Here is a 27,406-nt window from a genome sequence, read left to right on the forward strand (position 1 = left end):
AACGCTGTGTTTCTTGCATTTGCCACAATACATGTGATTTATTTGCTCAAAACTAGATAAGAGTTGTATTTATTGTCAAAGTTTATTTTGAAGTGAAATTTGCAAGCGAACACAATAATCAGAGTCTTCTCACCCATCTTTGCACTGAAGCGTGCAATGACCTAATCAATGACCATATAACAACCTGCGCCACATTCCAGGTAACCATTCGCCGTTAAGATAAAGGAGCATCCATCCATTTTCTACCGCTTGTCCCTTTGTGCAATCAAAATAAATTGTGTGATTAATCTGCGTGTATACATGATTAATGCAATATATTTTGTGTGTCAGGCTTGTCACTGACAGGTTGGTTATGTTTTAGTTTTTCCTCTGTCAGCGCCCTTATTTTGGTTCAGTTTCCTGCTTGCAGAAATGGCAGGCTTGATGCAGGAACACATGACTTTTAATGTCAAAAATAAAATGCAGGAAAACAGGAATCAGGAAACAGGCAAACTGGAAACAGCTAACAGCATACAATACTCCAGTACTGACTGGAGGGCGAGGCTGGTATAAATAGTAGCCGGCTGATTGACACCAGGTGTGGGCAGGCTGCTTATCAGCCGCAGGTGAGGGGAAACGGCGCTCAGGGAGACAAGCAGGAAACTGAACCAAAGTAAGAGCGCTGACAGGAAATAAAACACAAACAGAGGAAAAACTAAAAACATAACCAACCTGTCAGTGACAAGTCTGACATTGTGATCAATCACACACGTTATTTTTGAAAACCCACATTTAAATAAAGCAAAACATTGATACAAAAGTCCATAATGTATTATTATTCATCAGTTAATTATCTGAGGTTAATATGGACTTCAATATTATAATTTAGTTTCTCCCCAACCCCAAAACAGATTTACAGAGCAAGTTGCCCGAAAGTATTTTATTCATCATCAAGCAGGACTGCAACAAATACTTGGCAAATGATAATTTCTTTTTCTCATTTGACAAACAGTGCAAGATTCTAAGCAAGTTGGCGAAAGCATGATTAAGAAGAGCTGCTCTATCTAATGGAGCATGTGGTTTATTACACGTCACCGAAAAACGTTGTTGTCGTTAAAGGAGAACTGCACCTTTTTTGTAATTTTCCTATCGTTCACAATCATTATTAGAGACAAGAGCACACGCCTTCTTTTTTTGGGGGGGATTTTAAAGATGATAAAACGCTTGCAGGCCCTCTAAAACAACTTCAAAACCCTCCATCAACGTTTTGTATACACACTGCAAGTCTATGTATAATGTAGTAACAGACACATTCATAACAATATGTACCGTATTTTTCGGACTATAAGTCGCAGTTTTTTTCATTGTTTGGCCGGGGGTGCGACTTATACTCAGGAGTGACTTATGTGTGAAATTATTAACACATTACCATAAAATATCAAATAAAATTATTTAGCTCATTCACGTAAGAGACTAGACGTATAAGATTTCATGGGATTTAGCGATTAGGAGTGACAGATTGTTTGGTAAACGTATAGCATGTTCTATATGTTATAGTTATTTGAATGACTCTTACCATAATATGTTACGTTAACATACCAGGCACGTTCTCAGTTTGTTATCAATGCGTCATATAACGTACACTTATTCAGCCTGTTGTTCACTATTCTTTATTTATTTTAAATTGCCTTTCAAATGTCTATTCTTGGTGTTGGATTTTATCAAACAAGTTTCCCCCAAAAATGCGACTTATACTCCAGTGCGACTTATATATGTTGTTTTCCTTCTTTATTATGCATTTTCGGCAGGTGCGACTTATACTCCGGTGCGACTTATACTCCGAAAAATACGGTAATATGTTCAATGTTTACCCTATTTTGGTAATTTTATGCACAGCCAGAACCAATTATTCGGCACATTTATTTCCGTTTCCATAGCAGCGCAATTCCAACTTCCTAATCCTGGAATCAAACGTGAATGTGTTCTAATCATGGCAGACTTGGTAACAGACAACAAAGACGACTATTTTTGGACAGATGAGGATTCACAACCTTATCTTTTTGAAGCTGAATATACGGAGGATAAATTGCTGCTTATAGAAGCGAGCAAGAAGAAGAGGCTGAAACATTGGAGCAGACGGAAGCCGAAAGAGTGCGACATGGTCATGCTGCTTATCTGGAACTTTGAGCCAAGCTATGCCGAATTAATGGATTGTTTACCAAAATCTACAGGAAACATCACCTGCCAGTTTGACTAAACGGACAACTGTCCATCGAGTAAGTCACTATACTATTGCTCATGATACGTGCAACACATCACTGTACAAACTGTACAAACAAAACATGAAATACTTTACAGATACTGTAATATGATTGTTCATGTTTTTCAGTCAGTACAAATTAGTGTTCTATTGCAATGTGTTGTGCATTACAAACTCAAACGCGTTTCGTGCTGACGTAGAAGCTATCTTATCTCTTTCCGTGGTTAGCTTTTACGACTAATACCGAAGCACGCCGATGTGTTACTACGCAAAAAAAAAAAGAGTTCCTCAGTGTTCACTCTTACAATAACAATTTCGCTACAGCTTGGTTATTATACAGGTTACGGAATGTAAATGAAGTAATGTTGGCGATTTTTTAATGCATCTTTTAAGTGATTTAGAGGTAGAATTAAACGAGACGATTTTTGTTTTAAAAAAAAAAAGTGTCTTCTTGTCTCTTAAAATGATTGTGAACGATAGGCAAAATAAAAAAAAAAGTGCAGTTCCCCTGTAATAATCACTCAGTATATACTAAATGGAACACAATTAGGGGCATGTATTTAAAATAGGCTTGAAGAAGCCAAATAGATCATTACAAAAGTTGCATCAAATATTCAATTACTTGTTGGTCAGGTGTTCAGTTGATTAAGCACAGTTTAATCAAGCATTGAAATGTCATTTAATGTAAATATTAGAGCTGTCAAATGATTAATTTTTTTAATCAGATTAATCACATTTTGGAATTTGGATGGATTATGATGAATCTCTTGCTTGCATCATTGAAACTAGCTCAATAAAAGACCCCGATATTTATACACAAATGCCATTTTATTCTCGGAATGTCATCCGGCAATTTTTTTAAATGTTGTACAGTACTTGAATGCACCACATATTTGTACAAAACTTGACAACAGTTTTATCTAAAGTTTTTCCAGGCTGTATTTTGGAGTGAAATTTTCCAGCGAGCACACGAGTCGGAGTTCCTCACTTGTTTTTGTACTGACATATACATAGATCTGATCACTGAACGTATTGCGGTTAAGGTAGAAGCGCTTGTACGGTCAAAATCAATTACATGATTAATCTAAGTGTGTACATTATTAATGCGATCATTTTTGGTTATTAATCACGAGTTAACTTGTTAATTTTGACAGCCCTAGAAAATATACTGTATGAATGTAATTTTAAGGCAGGTATGCAATTGTGACTGTACCAAATGTGGTGATAGGTGACATGAAGATGCAGTTAGAACATACTTTATGTTAATTTAAAGATGCATGAAATGTACGGTCCTCTTTCTTCTCATCGCTATCTTGACCTTTGGCCAACACCCATTTGGAGTTGGCAGTCCGCGCCGCCACCCTCTTGGCAAGACGCTCCACGACCAGATCGGCAGTGCTGGTGAGACTATGCTAAAAGGACAGAGAGAAAACATTTGATAAAAACAACAACTAAGCTTCATCTTAATGTGTATGCAAATATAACATCAAGGTCTTAGATTATTTGAAGGTGTTGCACATATTTAACTGTTTAGAGTTAAAATTGCAAATGGAATAATGTCACATGTTGAATATAGTAGTACCTTCAATTAAGAGTGTTTTGAGATAAGAGCAGTCTTTCGGCTAATTTTTATGCTTTAAGTTGCAAAAACAAATTTGAGTTACAAGCATCCCCGCCATTAGCTGGCATAACAAAATGTCACGGTGAACTCCGAAAGATCCGACCAAAACATCCTGTCTGACTCGCTAGCATTCACTTACAACTGAAAATGGACAAAAATTGTTTTTCCAACATCGGAAGGAAGAAAATATGTGTGAAGGACAGTGCTGAGAAGAAGAAGTGGAGGATATTCATTGAATTAAAAACATGTCCGAGCATGTAGCTAGCTGACTTGGCAAAGCTGTTGGAGCATAGCACTGCTAGTCTACACCACACTGAAGCAGAATGAGTCGATAACGCTAGCCAAGGACGCTAAAATGATATCCAAACAGTGGACATTTATCCATGAAAATATAAAGAAGCTGCTGAAGGTGTGTTAGACGGAGAAGCAGCTGGAAGGAGATATCATAGATGTCCCGTCTCCAAGCTAAATGATGTACAGTATTATTACATTACTTCATAAAAAAACTATAGTTGTTTGTAGTACATTATATTGTATTGTTTTGAAACAATATTTATTATTGTGTGAATGCTGAAGCATTCACTCAAATGTTGTTCTACACCAAAAAAATAATCTATTTTTTACTATTATTCCGCCCAAAAACTTTAGGCACCTTGAAGCGCCCACAGTTTACATTCGATTGGAACTCTTTGAGTATTAAAACGTTCCGCTTGGCCGGGGAATCGTGGACTTCCTCTGTTTTTTTTTCTTCAAATTTCCCCAGATTACCCTTAATGCTAGGTTTTCCGTAACATTTTTACCATCAAAAACGAATGGGGCATTTTTGAAACCTGCACAATTCCCACATTTCTCACCCGATTTGAACCGTTTCTCTTTCAACACCTTACACTTACTTTGGACAATCAAACTAGCATTTTCCATGTTTGAAAAAATTCCAGGAAGTCTCAGAATCCTGATTTTCCCCCTTTGTTGTAGCGTTTTCACCTTCCACATTTTTCAGCCAATTCCAACCATTCCAACAACTAAACATACTTCGCGGTTGGGACATCAAGTTTTTTTTTTTTTTTTGTACAAATTCCCAATTTTCCTGAAATTCCGAAATACCAATTCTCAATTACAAAGTGTTACAACGTCAACATTTCTCAACCGATCCAACAATTTCCATCACCAACCCATTCATATTATCGAGTACAATTGTGATATTATCTTTATTTTCCTGGTTTTCCCAAATGTTTCTGTAAATTTATATTCAAATTAATGGGCATTTTCAAAGTTCTAAAACTCCCAAATTTCTCTTTAGCGCCATTTTTTACCCAATTTTAACCTTTCAACCATCCACACACACTACTCACCCTGGATATGGAAGGCGAAAACATGTTTTCCATTTTCCAAAATTTCCAGTTCCTGGAATTTATCCCCATTGGAAATGAATGGGCAATATATAAACCTCTTCATATCCCACATTTCTTATCCGTTCCAATATCCACACACTCCACTCACCGAGGACATTCAAGCCAGCATTTTTCACAGTTCCGAAAATTCCCTGGTTACCCAGAATTACCAGGAATTTTCCCCCATTGGAAATGAATGGGCAATTTACAAACCTCCACATTTCTCTAATGGATTCGAACAGTTCTACATCCACACACTCCATTCACCCTGGACATTCAAGCTTTTCAATTCTGCTCACGCGTATCGGCGGCTTGTGCACATACAGCATTTACATTTACATTTACAAATTCTAATCAAAAAGTTTGTTTTTCTATTTAAAAGGCATGTTACATGATCAAATTGTAATGTTTATATATTATTTTCGATGGGAGACGTTAATTGGAGGTAGAAGTGTTTTGAGTTAGGAGCTCTGTCACAGAACCAACTAAGGGGGAACTGCACTTTTTTGGGAATTTTGCCTATCGTTCACAATCCTTATGAGAAACATGTTTGTCTTAATTTGTGCATGTTAATTTTTAATAATCAGCTCATTGGGGCGGCGAGACTTGGTTGGTAGAGCGGCCATGCCAGCAACTTTAGTTTTCCAGGTTCGATTCTTGCTTCCGCCATCCAGTCACTGCCGTTGTGTCCTTGAGCAGCAAGACACTTCAGCCACCTGTTCCCAGTACCACCCACACTGATTAAAATGTAGCTCAATGATGTAGATAATGGGTTCCACTATGTAAAGCGCTTTAAGTCTCTAAAGAAAAAGCGCTATATAAATGTAATTCACTTCACTTCACTCATTTTAAATGATAAATGGGTTATACTTGTATAGCGCTTTTCTACCTTCAAGGTACTCAAAGCGCTTTGACACTTTTTCCACATTCACCCATTCACACACTGATGGCGGGATCTGCCATGCAAGGCCCTAACCACGACCCATCAGGAGCATGGGTGAAGTGTCTTGCTCAAGGACACAACGGACGTGACGAGGTTGGTAGAAGGTGGGGATTGAACCAGGAACCCTCAGTTTGCTGGCACGGCCACTCTCCCAACCGCGCCACGCCGCCCCCGGTGGCTATCAATGCTGCTAATGGGAACAATCCATTCTGCCTCTAAATCACTATATAAATACTTCCAAAAATCGCCAACAATACTTCATTTATGCTCTGTAACCTGTATAATAACCAAGCTGTAGCAACATTGTTATGGTAAGAGCGAACACTGAGGAACTCTTTTTCTAGCGCAGTAATACATTGTCTTGCTCACAGAGACAATCACACTTCTACGGCAAGTGATAAGATAGCATCTCAACATCAGCTAAATGGCTTTTGAGTTTGTAATGCACAACACAATGTGATAGGACATCATATCAGCCCTGTGAGACTTTTGTGATTTAGGGCTATATAAATAAACATTGATTGATTGATTATGTACTGACTAAAAAACATGAACAATCATATTATGGTATCAGTAAAGTATTAGCCCATATTTCATGTTTTGTTTGTACACAGCTTGTTCGATAGTGTAGGTAGTTGTAATAACAAGCATGTATGCTGCATGTAGCATGATCAATATTATAGTGACTCACTCGATGGACATTTGTCTGTTTGGTCAAGCGTGAACGTTTCAAGTTGATTTTGAGTATGTTGAAAAAAAATGTTGTCCCACTGCAGGGTGTGTTAGCGCAAACAGTTTGTCTTTCGTGCTTTTACTTTCAGCATTGTCCCCCTCGCCACATACATGAAGGCGTTCCATTCATAATAACATTTTGTGCCAGCTCTTCATTTTGTCGTCGTAGCTTGGCTCCAATCCCCACATTTACACCACAAAGTCACACCAGTCCTGACTCTCTTGACTGACAACTCTCGTTTTTTCCAGCCTTTCACTCTCTCTTCGTGCTCGCTCAGCTTCTATAAGCAGGAGTTCATCCTCCGTATATTCAGTTTCAAAAGGATAAGGTTGTGAATCCTTATTTCAGTGCTATGTGCACTGAAATAAATGCGCCCAAGAAATAAGTTCTGGTAATACTTAAAAAATGACCAAAATACGGTAATAATGCAAATATTACATATTATCAACGTGTCTGTTACTACATTATATATATACTTACGGCATGTATATGCAACGTTAAAAGAAGTTTTAAAAGATGTTTAGAGGGCTTTTTCGAATACAAAAAACCCCAAAATCTGCGTTCTTGTACCACATAATGATTGTGAACAATAGACAAAATTCCCCCAAAAAGTGCATTTCCCCTTTCAGCATGTAAGTCGAGGTACTACTGTATATATTTTGGCGGCGTGTTTGTGCCTGTGTGACACGTTCAAGGGTTAAATAATCCAAAATTGAAACCGTTCCAGGGGAATTTACCTGAATAAACTGGAAATCATTCAGTTGGTCAGACGTGCAGTATCGTTAACATTAGAGATGGTTTATTCCATTCGTAAATCTCTTTCACTTTTGTTCCTCATACTGTACCTGTAAAATATGCAGTCCCTTCAGCGTCAGGACAGCCAACTCTCTCAAACCGTCGCCAGTCAAGTCTAAGTAGATGATTGACAGCAAAGGGCTTTTGAAGCTTCGTCGCCACAGAAACTGAAAGTGTCCATCTTCCCCTTCTGCTGTATGCTGGAACTTATAACAGAGAAGTTCCTGCACTTGAAGAACAAAGATTGTCAAGTAAATAGGGGTGATCCAGACATCTATGGTGGTATCAGTATTGGATCGATACAAGCCTATGTGTTATGTTTTGTTATTTGTAGTTAGGATTTGAAGAGCTAATAGTTTTATTTTCTTTACTTATTTTTACTATTGACTTTATTTTTGCTCAAACGATTGTATGTAATTTAAGGGAATACCGTAGGAAAATGATATGAACATGAAAATCATTGTAGGGGTGTCCCGATCCAACCTTTTCACTTTCTATAAGATACCAATATCAATAGACACTGTCTATTGTGGGAAACGGGCTCCAGTTCTGTAGATGACGTCACACCAAGAGGGGGCGGCATATTGAGTCGAAAGAAAAGGGGCATTCCAAAAACAGTTGGATACAGCATTTATCCATTACTCAAAAACAAATTCATTTGATGGGAATGACGGCCAGATTCATTATTAGGAACAAAAAACACATGAAGAGAATTTGTTGGGGAAATTTTGGTCATCTGAACGCTATGGTTCCTTTAAAGAGAGACATTAGAGCACTAGAATGTAATGTTTAAAAATAAGTCAGTGCCTTCACACCAGCCATGAACGTCACCGCACAGCACTGATTGAGCGTATTTATCATGTAAAGTATATTTATCACTTTATGACCTGTCCATATGTTCCCAGCAGCACTTCCTTCTCCCCATCAAAGTCCAGGTCGATGACGAGGGCGCAAAGCACCGCATCCCACTGATCGCTCTCAGAGAGGCACATAGAGTGGGACAAACCTCCTTCCTGCACATTTCTGACACACACAAAAATACAATTTAAATAGGGTGTTTTTGTTTTGTTTTAAAATCAGAACAAGGCATTGCAAATGTGATACTTTACCTGTAGACAACAGCCATCTCTATTGTGCTAGTTACCAGAAGGTTGTAGCCTTTAACTCCCAAAACTGAAAAAAAAAAAGATATTTCCCAAACTCAGCTAATTTAAGTCCACTCAGTTCTACTGTTAGTGACAGAAGGTGGACATAACGTACATACTTTTGTCTCTGCTGGATGGATCAGGTTCAGTTTGGCAGGTAAGAGGAAACAGCAGCACAATGGAGATTGGACTGTCGAACTGAACTCGCCAGCTCTGCAAAACCTCCGCTGGACACAATGTAGTCATTAAATAAAACATGTTTACTACCTAAATTAACAACAAATAAATATGTTTTGTAGTCTTTTCTTTCTGGGCAAATTGAAATCTATGTTTAAACCACATTATTAAACTGGAAGAGGGGAAAAAAAGCATTGTAATAAACTGGTTTGAATTATCTTCTGATGTGGAAAGTCCCTTGCAAGCCTTAACACTGCAAATTAATGTTGTTGGTTTGTAATGGAAAAAACTATTAAACATGTATTGTATAGTCCTATAATAAAGACCACTCAATAAATAAATAAATCAAGCAATTATCCGATACCAGTGCCAACTCCCTACTTTTAAAATGATGCTGGTGCATAAAACAGTGCCTGAACCGGTACTGGAAAAAGGTAAAACATGCACATTTTGCAAAAAAACACCAGACCTTTTTATTTTGACACAATTTTGTGACATGCAAGTTGAACAATCTAGTTATTCAAATACATAAACAACAAAAATAAAATTATATCTCGATACAACTTTTTTTACTTACGATACCGATATTGGAGCCTTGAGTAATTGGTTGGTACCGATATTGATCAGATACGATATCAGCAAGAATCATACATACTTTTATTATTGTGTAGTGTGTAATTTTAGAAAAGGCTTAATTAAGTAAAATTACATACACGAATAATAAGGGTAGGTATGAAAAACATTAACCTATTTATAATTAACCTTCTCAAATGTACGTATGCTGTCGGTGGTGACACCTAGTGGTCACAATAATTCTTTAAGCTAACCTCATGACACAGTAAGTTGAATGATGCTGACACTCTTTACTGGATACTTTCTAATACGCTTTTCTGCCTTGGAGACTTTGTATGTGTAAGTAATATCCATCCATTTTCTACCGCTTTTCACGGGGGGTGCTGGAACCTATCACAGCAGCATTCAGGCGGAAGGCGGGGTACACCCTAGACAAGACCAACTTTGAATGTTAATTGGAGGACATTTAAATGTTAGCTGTCTGCCCAGCTTTATACAAATATACATTCAAATATACACATCCCTCTTACACACATGTAAGAGGGATGTGTGCTATGATTATGAGTTGTTTTTTCCCTTGGCCTCAGTCTGGGCCCCCGGAGCTTTGACCGATTTTATTTTTTTTCCTCTCACCCCCATTGTTTACCTGTATCTCCCCATTTTTGTAAGGGGCACCGGAAGTTGGCAGACCCCTCAGCGATCCTGATCCATCTCCCTGTAATGTTTGTCTGATCTTGAATGGGATTGTACTGAAAATTTTAATTTCCCCTCGGGGATTAATAAAGTATTTCTGATTCTGATTCTGATTCTGATTCTGCAGGACTGCTTGTATCATAGCTGACATTTTACACGCCAGCTGATATAATCTAATCCTTTTTTTTGGCTGATCAATATATGATATCACTATCGGATTGGGACACCCCTAAAAATTATATAATTTACCAATATAAAATAAAACCCACAAAAAAAAATTGAAAATTTAACAGCACTTCAAGTACAAACGTTTGGCACAATTTGAGAAGAAATTGATAAACGATACACGATTGTGCCATTATTAGACTAGCGTTACAACAGCAACATAATTAATCCTACATGCAAGACCTGTGCATTAACTGTGCACAATGAAGTTTGTTAAAACCTGCTTGTGTTGTAATGTTTGTCTGCAGAATTCGGACTACATCAACCTCTAATTTGCATAATTGAACCGAACGCAAAACTCACTGTTATTGTGTGGACAGGTAAAAAGCTCACTTTTCGCTTTGTGTCATAAGAAATGTGCTACATTATCTCATATTGTTACCTCATTTAACAACAGAACATGAAGTTATTGACTTACAGAGGTTGGTTTTACTTTGTGCAGCAGTAGATGATGTGTCTTGTGAATGGTAATTTATTGTTGTCACGTGTTAACTTACTTGTGTTGTGCTGTTTACCATTTCAGGTTTCCACAGTGAGTAAAATTGTTGTTTGGTCTAATGACCGACCATCTGTCTGCTGGAACATTTATGAAGCTTGTTCAGAGCTATCCAGCTTCCTAATGCTAACTATGTACAATAGCACTGCCATCTACTGGACGGATTTGTAATTAGACAAATAAATCGATTTATTTGATTTGGAAATAGCTTTGCTTTAATTCTTTAGCTTCAATTAATCGTTTAATGAGTAACTCATAAAAAAATTATAAAATCCAGACCGTATAAAAGAAGGTAAAACAAGTTGAATTGAAGGTAAACAAAAGAAAAGGTTAAGAAAGGTAAGAAAAAAAAAACCAAAAACAAAAGAAGATAAAGAATATGGAAGGTAAAATGAAGTAAACAGAAGGTAAAATGAGGTTAAAAAAAAAAGAAGAGATAAATAGAAGGTGAAATAATAAATATATAAAAGGTAAAATAAGCAATTCAATGGTAAAATAAGGAAAATAAAAGGTAGAAAAATGCAAAAAATAAAACAGCTAAAAAAGGAATATAGAAGATAAAAAAGGTAAAATTAAATACAAGGTAAAATAAGTCAAAACATTTAAAATAAGGTAAATAGAAGGAAAAATAAGTAAATAAAAAGGTAAAAAAAAAAGGGAATATACAGGAATGTGAGCAACCTTTAAAAAAAATGGAAATTGAGAAGAAAAAAAAGAGGAACATTTCTATCAGCACAAAGTGCTTCCACGCAAACCCCCAACATTTTGGGGGGGAAATCAAGACTACATTTCCTTCCATTGGGTATATTTCTACATTATATTTTGCCGTTAGATTTATTCTCATCTACCAATTTTTTTTGGCTCTCTTTTTGACACTTACATGTCCCTTGTAATGTACCACATAATTTTGGGGGTTTTTAGTAGATCATTTACTTGCCTTATTATCACTGAAAATGCAATGCAAAAGTTTATACCATGCAATCAAAGCACTAAAACAAATGTTTCCCATTTAGCAACTCTATCCTGTAACCACGCCCCCTCCGGTAATACACTGTACTTACGGTGTTGTGACTTGTGTTTACAATCCATCCATCCATCCATTTTCTACCGCTTGTCCCTCTCAGGGTCGATACATCACATCAAAAATATACCTTCTCGCTGGCTATTAATAAATACTGTAGCACTACAACTACTTCAGAACTAACAGTGTTTAGTTAGTAATCATACAAATATAATTAGCATTAATTTAGACAGCCGTCAACGTTGTAGCTCAAGGAGCGAACGGACGCGATAACAAGTAAGCTAACTGGATGGTTTGTTAACTAGCGACCTTGTTTTGGTGTTCCTGATAGTTTCCTCTTCCTGCAACTCAGTGCGCTGTTTAGGCAAGACGAACAGTGAGTACCTGCGGCTGAGGCAAACGTTAAACAAAAAGTGCAGAAGTGATATTTTGACGTAAAAATGTATGTTAAAAAACACGGATTTCTGCGTTTTTCGCGGACATTTCACATGCCTTATTTTTATGTATAAAATATAAAAATTGCAAATCAAATTGCAATCGCAAATTTGGAGAGAAAAAACGCAATTAGGTTTTTTCTCAAAATCATGTAGCCCTAAAAAACAGTAAACAAAACATACAGTATGCTTCCATGGTGCCAATCTTTGGGTCACGAAACAAGGGAGATTCCCAGTTGCACAAAAGTAGGCCACTGAACATTCCATTCAGTTGTACACCATTTTTCAAACTGGTGGACTTTTCTTCTCAGCCATGATTTAAGCCTTAAACAACCAGTATAATTTATTATTGTTTGGCATTTGATAAAACCATATCAACCTTAAGAACAGTACTGATCACTATAAGTAATACTAAAAAAAATCAGCAAACAATAGCACTCAAATTAGATTCCACAAATTACCACAGCGCCAACATAACCAGAAGATCTACCTGATCAGCATTATTCCCAAATGAAATACTTCACGCTTACAGACTTCCTGTTGACCCACTGATTACATCTAATTTTGCTGATTCAACTGAAGCAAAGTCACCACAAGTTAAAAACTGAAAGGCATCACCCAAAAACTAAATACTTACAAAAGTTAACGTGTATGAAAACCGTTTCAGCATGACTTGATTGTTGTAAGAAACATTTTAAATGATGTGGGGGCAGTGCTCGAACAGTACTGTGACCATGCAGCAATTTGAGGTCTGCTGATTTTGCTCTCGGTTTCCCCTCTGTCCTGACTAAGCATTCTTGAGCTAGATTGTAAACTCCCAATTACTCCTGATGATCAGTGTGTGAATCAGACAGTTACATGATAGTCGTTATTATTGAATGTACAGCAATGACTGTGTCAATTTGATGCATCATTGTAAACATCATACTCGGTGTTTCCCCTAGAGATGGGACACCAGAGCCTGTACCAAAATTAATAACTAAGTCACTCACAATGTACAAAGAATGAAGGCTAAATTAAATTGAAAGATGAACAGAATAAAATCGGGTAACATTTTTGTGTGTTTCCTCGTAGTGGAGTTTGCAGGAGTTTGTTTATTGTCATTCATTTTCAATGGGGAGAAATTCCTGGAAATTCCAGGAAAACCGTGAATTTTGGGAAACATGTTTTTGGTTTCAATATTCAGGGTTAGTAGAGCGTATGGATGGTTGAACGGTTGGAATCTGGTAAGAAATGGCGCAGAAAAATGTGGAACTTTCAAAAATGGCCCATTAATTTCAATGACAATTTCCTGATAATTATATATATATATATACACATATATATATATATATATATATATATATATATATATATATATATATATTCATATTCATGGCCCTGCGATGAGGTGGCGACTTGTCCAGGCTGTACCTCGCCTTCCGCCCGAATGCAGCTGAGATAGGCTCCAGCGCCCCCCGCGACCCCGAAGGGAATAAGCGGTAGAAAATGGATGGATATTCATATTCAAGCCAACGTGTTTCCCAATTCCAAAAATTCCCGGTTACCCGAAATTACTAGGAATTTTACCCAACTGAAAATGAATGGGTAATATACAAACCATCTTCATATCCCAAATTTCTTGTCCAATTCGAACCGTTCCAATAGCCACACAATCCACTCATCCTCGCCATACAAACATTTCAGTTCCACTCACGCGTATCGGCAGCTTGCGCGTATCTGCGTTTGGCACACATACGCCATTCACACGCAATTCCTTCCGGAATTGCATATTCTACTTAGTACTGGTATACCGTACAACCCTACAACAAAGTGTAAATGTGGGTATATTGTTCTTTTATTTATGGCATATTTTGTGAGGACTTCTGTCTCACCTGGTTCAAATTGCTTGACGAGAGCCAATCCAACACATCCATTCTGACAGCCAAACGCAGACAGTCTTCTGTCTTCAGCAATGCTCAACATGTCCAACCACAGCACACTGCAGGGAAGAACACGCACAATATTTCATGAGGGATTGATGCAACTTTTTTACTTTAAATTCTCTTTTTACAAGCAGACTTTTGTAAGACGTTATTTCACGAGTTTATCGCTTTTTAAAACAAATATCAAACAAAAAATCAAACAGAAAACATCTAAATTTAACAGGGTTTAAAAAAAAATAAAATAAATACTGAACTTACAAATCTCTTTGATTTACACAAGTCATTTTATACTGTAATATATTGTTCTTTCATGCTTTGGTTACAATGTTTTAGGATTTTTCTCCCACTGGACCTGTAGACCACACCATTGGAAAAAGAAAATATGATGTTTTTTAATTCCATGTAGAGTAGTACCCGGTTTTCGTACACACCCCTTTTCGTTTGATTCCTTACCGACAAAAACCTCTGCAAAAGTTTAGTATACCGTCTCTAATATCGCACTGCCAAGCATTACGTGTGACAAACTAGTCCGACTGCCTGCTTGTCATTCTTCGGCCAAACAAAAAATCCCACGCGTTGGTGTCTAAAGCTTTGTAATTTAAAAAAAAATACATGCAAAATAAGCTACCAAGGGTCCAAAGAAAGTTGCGAGTGACAGCACTTTGATAAAGAATGGAGATGCAATTTTTTTTTTCAAGCTGATATCGATACAGATAACTTCCAGCTTTTCAAAACCTATAACTTCTTTATATCTTTTTTTCATTATTATTTAGATTTAACTGTAGTTTGTGCACACCTTTCTTAGCAGCAGACATCTTCATGGGCTTTCAAAACACGGATGTAGTGATCCTGGCTCCTCAGGTTGCTGATAAGATTTGATGTATTGATCTGAGATGTTTTTTTTACCTCCTCGTGGAAGGTTTTCAGAACATTTGGTGTAAATACAGTAAAGAATTCCGACATGATCAACGCCATGTTTGTTTACAATGAGCTCAGGGGAGGTTCACAACAGGGCAGGTAGGTGAAAAGCCGCGCTTGATTTGCTAACCCACTTACAGCGCAGAACGGGTAATCTCGCCTCATTTGAACGTATCGTAGCTATTTTTCAACATTTTCGGATTTATCTGTCTGACATCATAATCCCTTTTTATGCCCGATAATTACTTTACAATATTTATTATTCACCTCTAATAAATTAGGTAAGTAACACTATTGCATTCAAGAAATACACAAGTCATCAATAAAAGGTAAAAGTGAAGTTAGGTTTAATTCCGCATGCATTTAAAATGTTTTTGTATTTGATTATATTCTGTATGTTTCTGTATTGTTATATTTCTGTATGTAAAACTATAATTATTCTCTATAAAATGTGTTTTGTGTTCATTTATTAGGGTTTCTGAAATAGATTCATTGGATTTAAATGATCACTTATTGGAAAAATGTTGTTGATTTTGTCAAAGGTCAAATTAAACCCCCTTTCCGGCCTCTTTGACAGCAACGTCTGGCCAATATACTTGAAACACAAAAACATCAATTAAACAGCAATTTAAAAATTAACAAAAAATAACAATAAACGCTGTAATTTGTAGGACAAGTGGTATGACATTTTTTAGATGTTTTTTATAGGTACAAAAAGGAGAATGAAACATAACATATCTAGAAGGTGTAATATATTTACACATTTGATAACATGATGAATCCTCGCAAGTACATGTCGATGTAATTATATATGATATGTATCTTGTAATAATATACTGAATATTGTTATATAACATGTGATTATGTATTGTACTGTTGATCAAAAATCTGATTATCATATCTGAGTGATGGGGCAAGACATTATAAGCTTTGCTTCTTCCTGCTAATGTTCAGACACTAAATATGTTTATTTTAAAAATTTTCTTTTAATTTTACTAAAGTTTTTTTTTTTTTTTTGACAAATGACAACTTTGTATTGGAATTGGAATTGTGTGGAAGAATATTATTTTTGGTTTGTTGTGTCCGAAATAAATAAATAATTATCCGGTAACACTTTAGTACGGTGAACATATTCACCATTAATTACTTGTTTATTAACATGCAAATTAGTAACATATTGGCTCTTAATTAGTCATTATTAAGTACTTATTAATGCCTTATTCTGCATGGCCTTATTATACAACCAGTAAGCCATTAACTAAGAGTCTTCCCTCAATAACCTCAGAATTATTGCTTATTAGTAACCCTAACAATAACTCTAACCCTTATATGTTCCCCTAGTGTCCAAATAACTCTAAATTAAGTCTTTGTTACTTCGAATATGATCCCCATACTAAAGTGTTACCAAATATCCATATTAATATTCTATGGTCAAATATCGCACGCACGCACACACACACACACACACACACACACACACACACACACACACACACACACACACACACACACACACACACACACACACACACACACACACACACACACACACACACACACACACACAAGTATACACATGCACACACACACAGAATTTAAAGGAAGACGAACTTGCTGGGTAATTCCTTGAGTTCAGGGAAGAGCTTCTCCACAGGCTGCTCTTCAAACTGGTGCAATGAAGCATTCTGTTGAAAACATGAGGCTCAATCATGCAACGTAAACTAAGTATTGATATGCAAATTCAAATCCTGTATAGTTCTATGAAAAGCAACACTCAGTCACAACACTCTACACATTAAGGTTATTCATGTTTGAAATGTCTTCTGTTTTCCTTAAATTGGTTTTGCAGAGCTTTTAACTGACATTTTTCACTTATGTGGATGTATAGCATGTGCTTATTGGCTATATCATATTTATTTTATGACCATGGCAACACAGTCAGACACCAGCTGACTTCAGAGTTATAATCCTTACTGTTCTCTGTGTCATTTAAAACTACCATATTTCTTGCAAATTTGTTAAATAATTAGCAAACTGGTCGAGGGCTTACCTCAGCTACCAGGTTTTAATGGGGTTATCTACAGTATTCCTAATAAAACAGTAATAATCCCTTTAAGATTTAAGAAAATAAGGTGTGCTGACCAAACATTTTTTTGGACCAAATCTAGTTCCTTCCCATGAGTTATAAAAAAGCTCTCTCGCACAAATACATGGTATGATCTCACCTCTTTGTACAGGTGGATCCTCTGGTCGTGACCACTGAGAAGAAAAACAGTCTCTCTGCCTCCATCGTCACTCTGCACTCTAACACAAAGGAAATTTTGCAGACATCATTTATATTTCAATTAGGGCTGTCAAAAATAAGTTAACTAATGTGATTAATCACAAAAAATATGGCATTAATCATGTACAGTATATACGCAGATTAATCACACAATTGCGACCCCGAGAGGGACAAACGGTAGAAAATGGATAGATGGATGGATGCTCCTGTACCTTTACCGTGGATGGTTACCTGAGAGGTTGTTATACGGTCAGTGCTTAGGTCAATGCATAAGTCAGTGCAAAGATGAGTTAGGAGACTCCACTAATGAGCTCACTGGCAAATTTGGCTTCAAATTTGGATAATTTAAATAAAACTTAAATTTAGAATTTAAATAAAACTGTTACCAAGTTTTAGGCAAATAAATGACATTTAAAAAAAATCCGTCATGACATTCTGACAATAAAAATGCATTTGTGTCCAAATATTGGGGTCTATCTAAAAGTTAATTTAAATGATACATGTGAGTAAAAATCTGTGATTAATGCAAATTCAAAAGTGCGATTAATCTGATTTAAAAATGTAATCATTTGACATCATTAATTTCATTACATCATATTTATAATTGAATATCAGTGTTTCCAAACCTTTATCTAGACATTTATCTAGCCCAGACCCATATTTTATATTAGAAAAATAACACAAAAACTAAAATGCTGTTTACATGTCAACAGGTGCATGCCATCCCTAGGCCAATAACACATTTTGCTGAACGATATATCATCTCATAAAATTATTGCTGACAAATGGTATTATTGCTGAAAAATTGTATTATTGTCAGCATTATGTTGAGACCAAATTTAGCACTAATGTAATCATATAATAACAATAGTGCAAGTATTGCTTTCAAACGCAATAAACTATGATTGCTCGTTGGTATTTTTTTCCCCATTGTAATTAGTAAAAATCCCAACTTTTGATTATCCTAAATAAGTACATACACAATAATATAAAATTGACTCTCAATTTCTGTTAGCAAAAATTGCATTACAATAGATATAGAACATTTTGAATTGCAGTTTTTTTCCTCAGTTGGAAAAACTGGATTGTGTGTTTTGTTTTGTTGTTGCTATGACTTTCCAACAAATATGGCATACTTGCTCATTTAACCATGTTGATGGGCTCACCTTGCTCCCTCGTTTGAGGCGTAAATGGTCCCACATCGGACATTTAGGTTTGCAATAATATTTTTCCTCGTAAATGTTGTTAGTTTGTGGCGCTTCTCACTAGCGGGGCTCTCGGTCGGTGCATTCTGAGAGTGTAAGCTAGCGATCCTGCCTCCAGCCAGAGAGATAAAAGATTGTGCATGACTGACAAGAACATTTATTTAATCCTGCTATTAAATGACGCAAGAAACACTTCCTGTCTTCCACTTCTAACGCTTAACTTGTGGGAATTCAGAGCAGGGCTTAACCAGTAGCAACAAACCTTCTTGTGGTGGTCAATATTAATTTGTCTTTTCTTACTGCCGCTTCATTGTGACGCATTTGCCTCGCTGTTGTCCCTTGCAAAGAAAAGGAAGTACTAGAAGAATGAGCACTTTTCAAGGGAGACAGAGCTTTTTTATTATTTGGGTGATGAAAAGCCTATTTGAGGTGCCTTGTTTATGGTACTTAAAATAGGCATTTTAAGAGCTTTTTATGACTGCAACCATTTTTGGAATTTTTTCACCATTCACCGGAGGTCCTGGAATGTAACCCCCATAAATGGCAGGAGATCTAGTGTATCTTCCACCCCTAGTGGAAAAACATTAAATAGTAGAGGTGTAACGGCATTGTTGATATTGCGGGTATTACGGTTTCAAAGTCTTCACAATAGTGCTGTGACGGTATCTAAGAAAAACTTGTAATGTAGTTTGTTTCTGGCGCTTTAGCATTGGCTGGGTCTGAAAATAAACTACATTTCCCAGAATCCTCTGTGCAGCCCAGGGCGCCAAGGCAGGGGGCGTGGAACACCGTAAGCAGGAAGTGAAATTTCCTGAAAACTCATCAAAATCTATCCATAACCGTTTTAGTTATGTTGCTAACAAACAGACAAACAAACCCTGACAAAAGCAAAACCTCTTTGCCGGAGGTAAAAAACAAAAGTCTGTGTTTTGCAAAGCAAAGTGTGCCACTTTTGTATCAAGCGATTTTGAAGGCGACACAGCCAGCTGGTCGTACACATTGTACCGCACGGAGGAAAATTTACAAAAAAAACTGTACACAGCGGGTAATAGGAGTAAACTGAAAAGCTACTTGATGAATCCTCAATCCGTCCATCCATTTTACCCCTGTTTGTCTCTCTCGATGTCGCGGGGGCTGTAGCCTATTCAGAGGGCAGAAGGCAGGTTACACTCTGGGACAAGTTGCTGCCTCAAACTTTCACCTAGAAAATATATTTGAAGCCAACAAAGCTAAACATCAGTTTGTGAAGTATTTATATTATTAAAAGTTAAACTGTTAGTTACATTTTCTGAGAAACAGCATTTTCCAAACGTATATGTCCACTGTGGAGGACATTACTTGTCAGAATGTAAAAAGTTGAAAGACACTAAAGTGAACATCATTGTTCTACACTGGATGTTTACATTGTCACTTTAAAGACACTCAACAGTAAGTTTTTTCATATTTGATTGAAACAGTAGATGTTGCTGCAAAATTGTTTGTACTTAAAAATGATTTTTTGTAGTAATACATATGATTAGAACATGTTAGCATTATGTTTGTGTTCAATTACAGTAAGTGTGTTTATCCTAAACATTCCTGGCACTTCATTTTACACACTATGGCATTTTTAAGTCTTTTCTTTTTTTGGACATATACAACAATAATATCGTACTGTGGCCTTAATACCATGATAATATCTTACAGTGAGATTTTGATGCCGTTACATCCCTATTAAATAGTTTTGCCTGTCACGAAAATGAACATTTCTGGCATGAACAATATTGCATTATTTGTACTAAATATATATATACAAAATAACTATTATTTTCGTACCAATTAAGTGAGATTTCCCACTACACACCTAACAATCTCTCTTAACACACTAACGTGCCTTGGCACAGTGGTTGGGGATCACTGTTAAATGAGAGCAATGTTGCGGACATTTGTTTGTATGCCTTTTTGCACGGCTAATAAATGTTTCATGATGGGTTTTTTTTTATTGAAACTTTTATTAGTAGATTGCGCAGTGAAGTACATATTCCGTACAATTGACCACTAAATGGTAACAGTAGATTGATTCATGATACAGATATATACTATCAGATATATACTATCATATCACTGACTTTTGGACTTGGAATGGATTTACAGTGGAACCCTAATTTACAAACTTAATTGGTTTTTGAACAGTGTTTGTAAACAGAAATGTTCATATGGCGAAGCGACAATAAAAACATAAACAATGAGTCCCAGCCTTGACAAAAGTACATATTTTGGAGTAAAGTTTTTTACACTATAAACACAACATAACGCGCTATACAGTACTGTATATCAAACAAACATAAGGGGGTAATGGGTCAACTTTTGAATAACAAAGCCAAAACAACAACAACTAACTGAACTGTCCTCATTTGCAGCTGCCCTGCCGACCCACAAAAACTATCACTGTCCGTGTGGGGCACTCATAGTTTGAAATCACAGACAATTAACAGCCAGGTCACAACAATGGTTAAAAATTTAAAAATTAAATCCACTTGACATTGTCAGTTGATTTTCTTGGTATGCAATGAAGGGAAGAAGAGGCGGTGTCGACAACACTGTGAGTACTTCCTGAATTTTTCTAATCACACATTGTTTGTCTATTGCTCTCTTAGGACTCATATTAAGCCAGCAAAACTCTAAAAATGATGTCAAAAGGCTAAAAAAAACACTTAAAAGCATACAAAGTAGCACATAGCCCAGTAGCTAACAACAGCACTGCTCTGCTGACTAAATGAGAAACAGAGATCGATCATAAAATGGCTGTGCTGTCCAGGCACACAATGGGCGGATGAAAAGGTTGTACGCCAAAGAATATATTTTTTATTCAGTCTGTGGTCCGTAAACGGAAAAGTTTGTACAATGAGGGCTTTGGAAATCCACTGTATTTGTTTGACTTTATTTCATATTGTAAATGTGATGCTAAATTCCACAATATTTAGCTATTATACCATATATAAACCAACCCAACTTACTCTGTGTGGTACAGCTGGAAGGGTGTGAACTGCAACTCCAGATTCAGGCAACTCTCTGTTCAGACAGGCTGGTTAAAATCAATTCATGATGCCTCTGTGTTTACAAGGACGGATGTGGAGTGGAGCGAGGTTCACTCACGTGCAATAGACTCCAGGTTGAACTCTGAGCCGGGCTCATAGTCACAGTAGATATTCAGGAAAGGGGTAGCTTTGTCACCAGAGTCCTGTGAGGAGACCATGTTAAAAAGAACATTCCACTTAATAAATGCACATGAATACATTTAAACATTTCTATGCTGGATATGAAATACCTTAATGAATGTAATGCCAACCACCAGGCCTCTTTTGGGTGAAGACTTGATGAACGCATCAATGGACACAATCTCTGCATCAACTACATAGAGGAGAAGCTTTAAAGAATCACATTGCACATCAAAAAGTGAAAGAGAGGTGTATCTTGAGTGATGTATCTATTCGGTAATCAAATACAAGCGGTCACAAAAGTATTCACCGTGCGAGTGAGAGCAGAGCTCCGCCACCACAAGCCCAGGGAGTGTGCATTACCAAAGAAACAATGCAAAACCTCTGGAAGCGTGCGGCTCAACCTTTAAAAAACACAGCTTAGAGACACTCTTCTGTTGTTTGGCAACACTTTAAGCACCACTGTTTTACTTATTTCACCAGAAAGGCAAAGTGTGGCCTGCAGATCATTGGCTGATGCAGCTCTTTTTTTTTATATTACGGAAATAAAATAAATAAACAAACAAAAAAACAGCAAAAATTTAAAATTTTAACAAAAGGCAAAACATAATGAGAAAAGGCTGAAATGTTCATACTGATAACAAATTAAAAAAACAAAGATTTGTCTTTAAAAGGGAACTGAACTTTTTTTTCGTTCACAATAATTATGAGATAGGCTCCAGCACCCCCGTGACCCCGTGGGAAAAGCGGTAGAAAATGGGTTGATGAAAGAACACATGTTTTGTTTTTTTTTTATAATTCTAGAGAAGATAAAAAAAACCACTTGCATAATGCGGCTAATGGGAGTCACCATTGTAGCCTTCAAGGCCCTCTAAAACAACTTGAAAACCCTCCATCAACATTTTATATACACACTGCAAGTACATATATAATGTAGTAACAGACACGTTCATAACAATATGTAAAATGCACAATATTTACCCTATTTTGGACATTTTAATCATTACCAGAACTTGTTTCCTGTGCGCATTTATTTCCACTTCCGACTTCTGGCAACAAATGTGTGTTCCTACTTACGGAAACAAACAAGTGTGTGCGCCAATCAAGACAGATTTGGTAAAAGACAATTAAGACGACTAGTTTTGGACAAATGACGATTCACAAACTTCACTTTCAACCTGAATATACAGACGATGAACTGCTGCTTATAGAAGCGAGCACAAACAAGAGTGTGAAACGTCCCAGCTGGACCAAAACAGACAACTGTCCATTAAGTAAGTCTCTATAATATTGATCATGATACATGCAGCATGTCATGCTTGTTATTACGACTACAAAAACTCTTGAGCTAGCGGTGTGCAAACAAAACACGAAATGTGGGATAATACTGCAATATGATTGTTTATGTTTTTCAGTCAGTACAGATTGGTGTCCTATCACATTGTGTTTTGCAATACAAAGTCAAAAGCCATTCCCCAACGCAAGAAGCTATCTTACGGCTAATGCCGTAGCATGCCATCACAAGGTGATGTGTTACTACGCTCGAAAAATAGTTCCTCAGTGTTTGCTCTTACAATAACATTGTCGCTACAGCTTGGTTATTACTACCTAATGTAAATGAAGTATTGTTGGCAGTTTTTGGATGCATATTTAATGTGATTTAGAGACAGAATGGATTGCTAACAATAGCTGCATTGCTAATGGTAACGAGCCATTTATTACAAATTAGAATGCAAAAAAAAAACTTGTGTCTTCTTGTTTGTCACGAGGATTGTGAACGACAGGCAAAATTCCCCAAAAAGTGCAGTTCCCCTTTAAATATGTTTCAGCATTTGTTTTAGCCTATTTAATGACAAATTACAAGACATCACAGATGGTCACGCCAAAACCATATTGAACCAATATTGTTTGTTTTATGTACTTGATAGCTCCACATCTCTGCTGTTCTTTTTAGAATGTGCAATAGTTGACTATTGTTGACTACTGCTCATGAGCGTTACCATATCTGAGTTATTGTGTAGAAATATGGGGAAACAACTACAAATGTGCGCTTCATTCACTAACTGTGTTACAAAAAAGATCATTTAGAATATAATACACAATGTTGGATATAGAGAACATACAAACCCTTTATTTATTAAATCAAAATTATTGAAATTCAACGATTTGGTGCATTTGCAAACAGCTACAATTACGTATAAAGCAAATTATAACCTGCTACCCAAGAATGTACAATTCTTCACAACAAAAGAGGAGAAATATAACCTTAGAGGAAAATCTAATTTAAAACATGTGTATGCTCGTACAACACTTAAAACCTTTAGTATATCAGTATGTGGAATTAAATTACGGAACGGATTAACCAAAGAAATCAAACAAAGCATCAATATGATTCACTTTAAGAGACCTTTCAAACTACAAGTGTTCACAAAGTACACAGAACAAGAATTATGATGAACATCTTGAACCCTTATTTTTTCCTTTTTATTGAGACAAAGATTATTTATGTATTTATTATTTGTTTGCTTACTATGGTATATTATTTATTTGTTCACTGTTCTGTTACAGAGAACAAGGAAATTGGATAAAATTGCTATGGTATGAAAAGGGGTAGGATTTAATAAGCTCTGCTTCTTCCTACTCCTTTTCGGACATGCTGTAATGAAACAACTGGAAATAGGTGATGCATTACATTGTATCGTATGCATGCTCGAAATAAACTGAAACTGAACTGAATTGTTATTCATGATCATATCTATAATCACAGTGATGTTTGTTTTAATATACAGTACTGGAAAGTTGTAGAATACTGCTGTTCTTTTTTGAATGTATAGATACTCTTGGCAGCTAAAATTGCAAATTTAATTGCGAGCAAAAAGATGTGGTTAGAGTGTCCGCCCTGAGATCGGTAAGTAGTGAGTTCAAACCCCAGCCAAGTCATACCAAAGACTATAAAAATGGGACCCATTACCTCCCTGCTTGACACTCAGCATCAAGGGTTGGAATTGGGGGTTAAAACACCAAAAATGATTCCTGGGAGCGGCCACAGCTGCTGCTCACTGCTCCCCTCACCTCCCAGGGGGTGATCAAGGGTGATGGGTCAAATGCAGAGAATAATTTCGCCACACCTCGTGTGTGTGTGACAAATAATTGGTACTTTAACTTTAAAATACTTTACCCTTTTAATGAAGTAATACATTTTAAAGTGCATAAGTTAAGTTTTTGATTTTCATTGTGGTATCGAATGATTCTCAATACTATTCAGAACATTCGGAATGTTAGATATCGAATGTATCGGTATCTAAAACGATATTCATGTGTATATAGAACATTTAGCAAAGTATTGTGTCGCTACCTGGTATGTAGGTGAATTGAACCTCTTTGGCGACTGGTCTTATCTTCTGTTGCAGCTCCTGGTAGGTGAAGCTCACCACTTTCCCTTTGAGCGTCGCAGCGAGCAGTTCGTGTTCCCCCGCCTGACACAGTCCGTAGATGTTACTCTGCGAGGGGAAGCGACTAAAACTATCCTCCACAAACGGATACAAGTCTGGGAACATGATGAAGGATGTCACCTATCCTCCCAATCAACACGGACTAAGTACTATTTATTTCATAGCTTCCCTCTTCACGTTTGATGTTTCTTGCCGTTAAGAATCATCTGGAAACGTCAACGACATCATTAAATTGATCTTATAAACAACAACGAGCGTGTTCAAGTACATAATATTGACATATCTATTGCTACTTTCTTTTTTTCCGCTTTGTTGCTTCTTCTTTGTTTTATTCGGTGAACAGCTGTGCACGTGGGCTGACTACCGCCACCTGCTGACCAGAAGTGTCGTTGTCAGAAAGGGTTTACAATTAAAAACACATAAAAAAAAAAACAGTTGCAATTTGTAAATTAAAAAATTACATTGGACAAAAATGATAAAATATAAATGTATTTATATTTATTTATTTTATTATTTTATTTCGTGGGCTAACTACCGCCACCTGCTGACCAGAAGGGTATTTGCCAGAAAGGGTTTACAATTAAAAACACATTTTAAAAAACTGTTGCAATTTGTAAATTAAAAAATTCCATTGAACAAAAATGATAAAATATTAATGTATTTCTATTTATTTATTTTATCATATGTTTACTTTGATTTTTCCTTTATTTATGCTAACCTGCAACATTTTAAAAGAAACTCCTTCATTCCGTGGTGGCGACTTGTCCAGGGTGTACCCCACCTTCCGCCCGAATGCAACTGAGATAGGCTCCAGCGCCCCCCGCGACCCCGAAAGGGATAAGCGGTAAAAAATTGATGGATGGATGGATGTTTACTTTTATTTTTCATTTATTTATGCTAACCTGCAACATTTTAAAAGAAATTCCTTCATTCCGAGGTGGCGACTTGTCCAGGGTGTACCCCGCCTTCCGCCCGAATGCAGCTGAGATGGGCTCCAGCGCCCCCCGCGACCCCGAAAGGGACAAGCGGTAGAAAATGGATGGATGGACTCCTTCATTCCGCACTCCATCCAGCTGTATAATCACTCGCCATACAGCAATAGATGATATCTGTCTATTACCTGACCGCTTCTATGTTCGCTACCTCTCTCTGTTTATAAAGTATATTTTCTGCTGGATCTACTCTCTATTTTATACTGCCCTTTTTTTTTTTTTGCTGCAGCTGTAATTGGGATTTGTTATGTATTGTATATATAATATATAATAATATAATAATATAATATATCAGCATATATTATATACTGTTTATGTAATATGTAAATATTACATATATGTTATATTTTATATTGTTACTATGGTACATTTTTAGTCTACTTAATACCTGCATTATCCTTTCCATCCTTACCGTTTCCATCCTTTGAAACTGAGCTACTGTGTGGAACAATTTCCCTTGTGGATCAGTAAAGTTTGTCTAAGTCTAAGAAAAAAAAAATTATCAAGACCATCCGCCGCCTCACGAAGGGGAAGCAGTGCACTGTCAACACCGTGTATGGTGAGGATGGTGTTCTGCTGACCTCGAGGGACTGCGGATGTTGTGGATCGGTGGAGGGAATACTTCGAAGACCTCCTCAATCCCACCAACACGTCTTCCTATGAAGAAGCAGTGCCTGGGGAATCTGTGGTGGACTCTCCTATTTCTGGGGCTGAGGTTGCTGAGGTAGTTAAAAATCTCCTCTGTGGCAAGACCCCGGTGGTGGATGAGATCCGCCCGGAGTTCCTTAAGGCTCTGGATGCTGAGGGGCTCTCTTGGTTGACAAGACTCTGCAGCATCGCGTGGACATCGGGGCGGTACCTCTGGATTGGCAGACCGGGGTGGTGGTTCCTCTTAGGGCTGGGCGATATGGCCTTTTTTAATATCTCGATATTTTTAGGCCATATCG

The 27,406-nt window shown here is 36.8% G+C and overlaps 2 protein-coding genes across 3 annotated transcripts in view; one reads left to right on the top strand and one right to left on the bottom strand.

Annotated features, from left to right (window-relative positions):
• capns1a (calpain, small subunit 1 a) overlaps positions 1 to 27,406 on the top strand; it is a 218,874-nt gene that overhangs the window by 101,718 nt on the left and 89,750 nt on the right. The window lies entirely within an intron of this gene.
• On the bottom strand, positions 422 to 25,798 carry kptn (kaptin (actin binding protein)). 2 transcript variants are annotated; one of them, XM_062048321.1, is made up of 12 exons: positions 25,371 to 25,798; positions 22,126 to 22,208; positions 21,954 to 22,038; positions 21,815 to 21,869; positions 17,555 to 17,633; positions 16,941 to 17,014; positions 14,361 to 14,467; positions 8,987 to 9,094; positions 8,832 to 8,895; positions 8,610 to 8,745; positions 7,773 to 7,946; positions 422 to 3,651 (listed from the first exon to the last, which is right to left on the bottom strand). In XM_062048321.1, exons 1-12 carry the CDS (start codon positions 25,570 to 25,572, stop codon positions 3,502 to 3,504), a joined length of 1,317 nt encoding a protein of 438 aa, XP_061904305.1. In that variant the 5' UTR covers positions 25,573 to 25,798; the 3' UTR covers positions 422 to 3,501. The 2 variants fall into 2 exon arrangements, 1 of the variants encoding a protein (XP_061904305.1); XR_009826282.1 differs by having other exon boundaries at positions 3,512 to 3,651; positions 7,773 to 7,951.

Source organism: Entelurus aequoreus, linkage group LG05 (genome assembly GCF_033978785.1).
Source record: "Entelurus aequoreus isolate RoL-2023_Sb linkage group LG05, RoL_Eaeq_v1.1, whole genome shotgun sequence".
NCBI classification, from domain to species: domain Eukaryota; kingdom Metazoa; phylum Chordata; class Actinopteri; order Syngnathiformes; family Syngnathidae; genus Entelurus; species Entelurus aequoreus.

Excerpts from the sequence above, each read along its gene's own strand:
- kptn (XM_062048321.1), bottom strand. The coding sequence starts at position 25,572 with ATGTTCCCAGACTTGTATCCGTTTGTGGAGGATAGTTTTAGTCGCTTC. Across the intron at positions 21,870-21,953 it reads CAACCTGGAGTCTATTGCAC|AGAGTTGCCTGAATCTGGAG; the intron begins GTGAGTGAACCT and ends CTGTCTGAACAG. Across the intron at positions 14,468-16,940 it reads CTCAAGGAATTACCCAGCAA|TGTGCTGTGGTTGGACATGT; the intron begins GTTCGTCTTCCT and ends TCTTCCCTGCAG.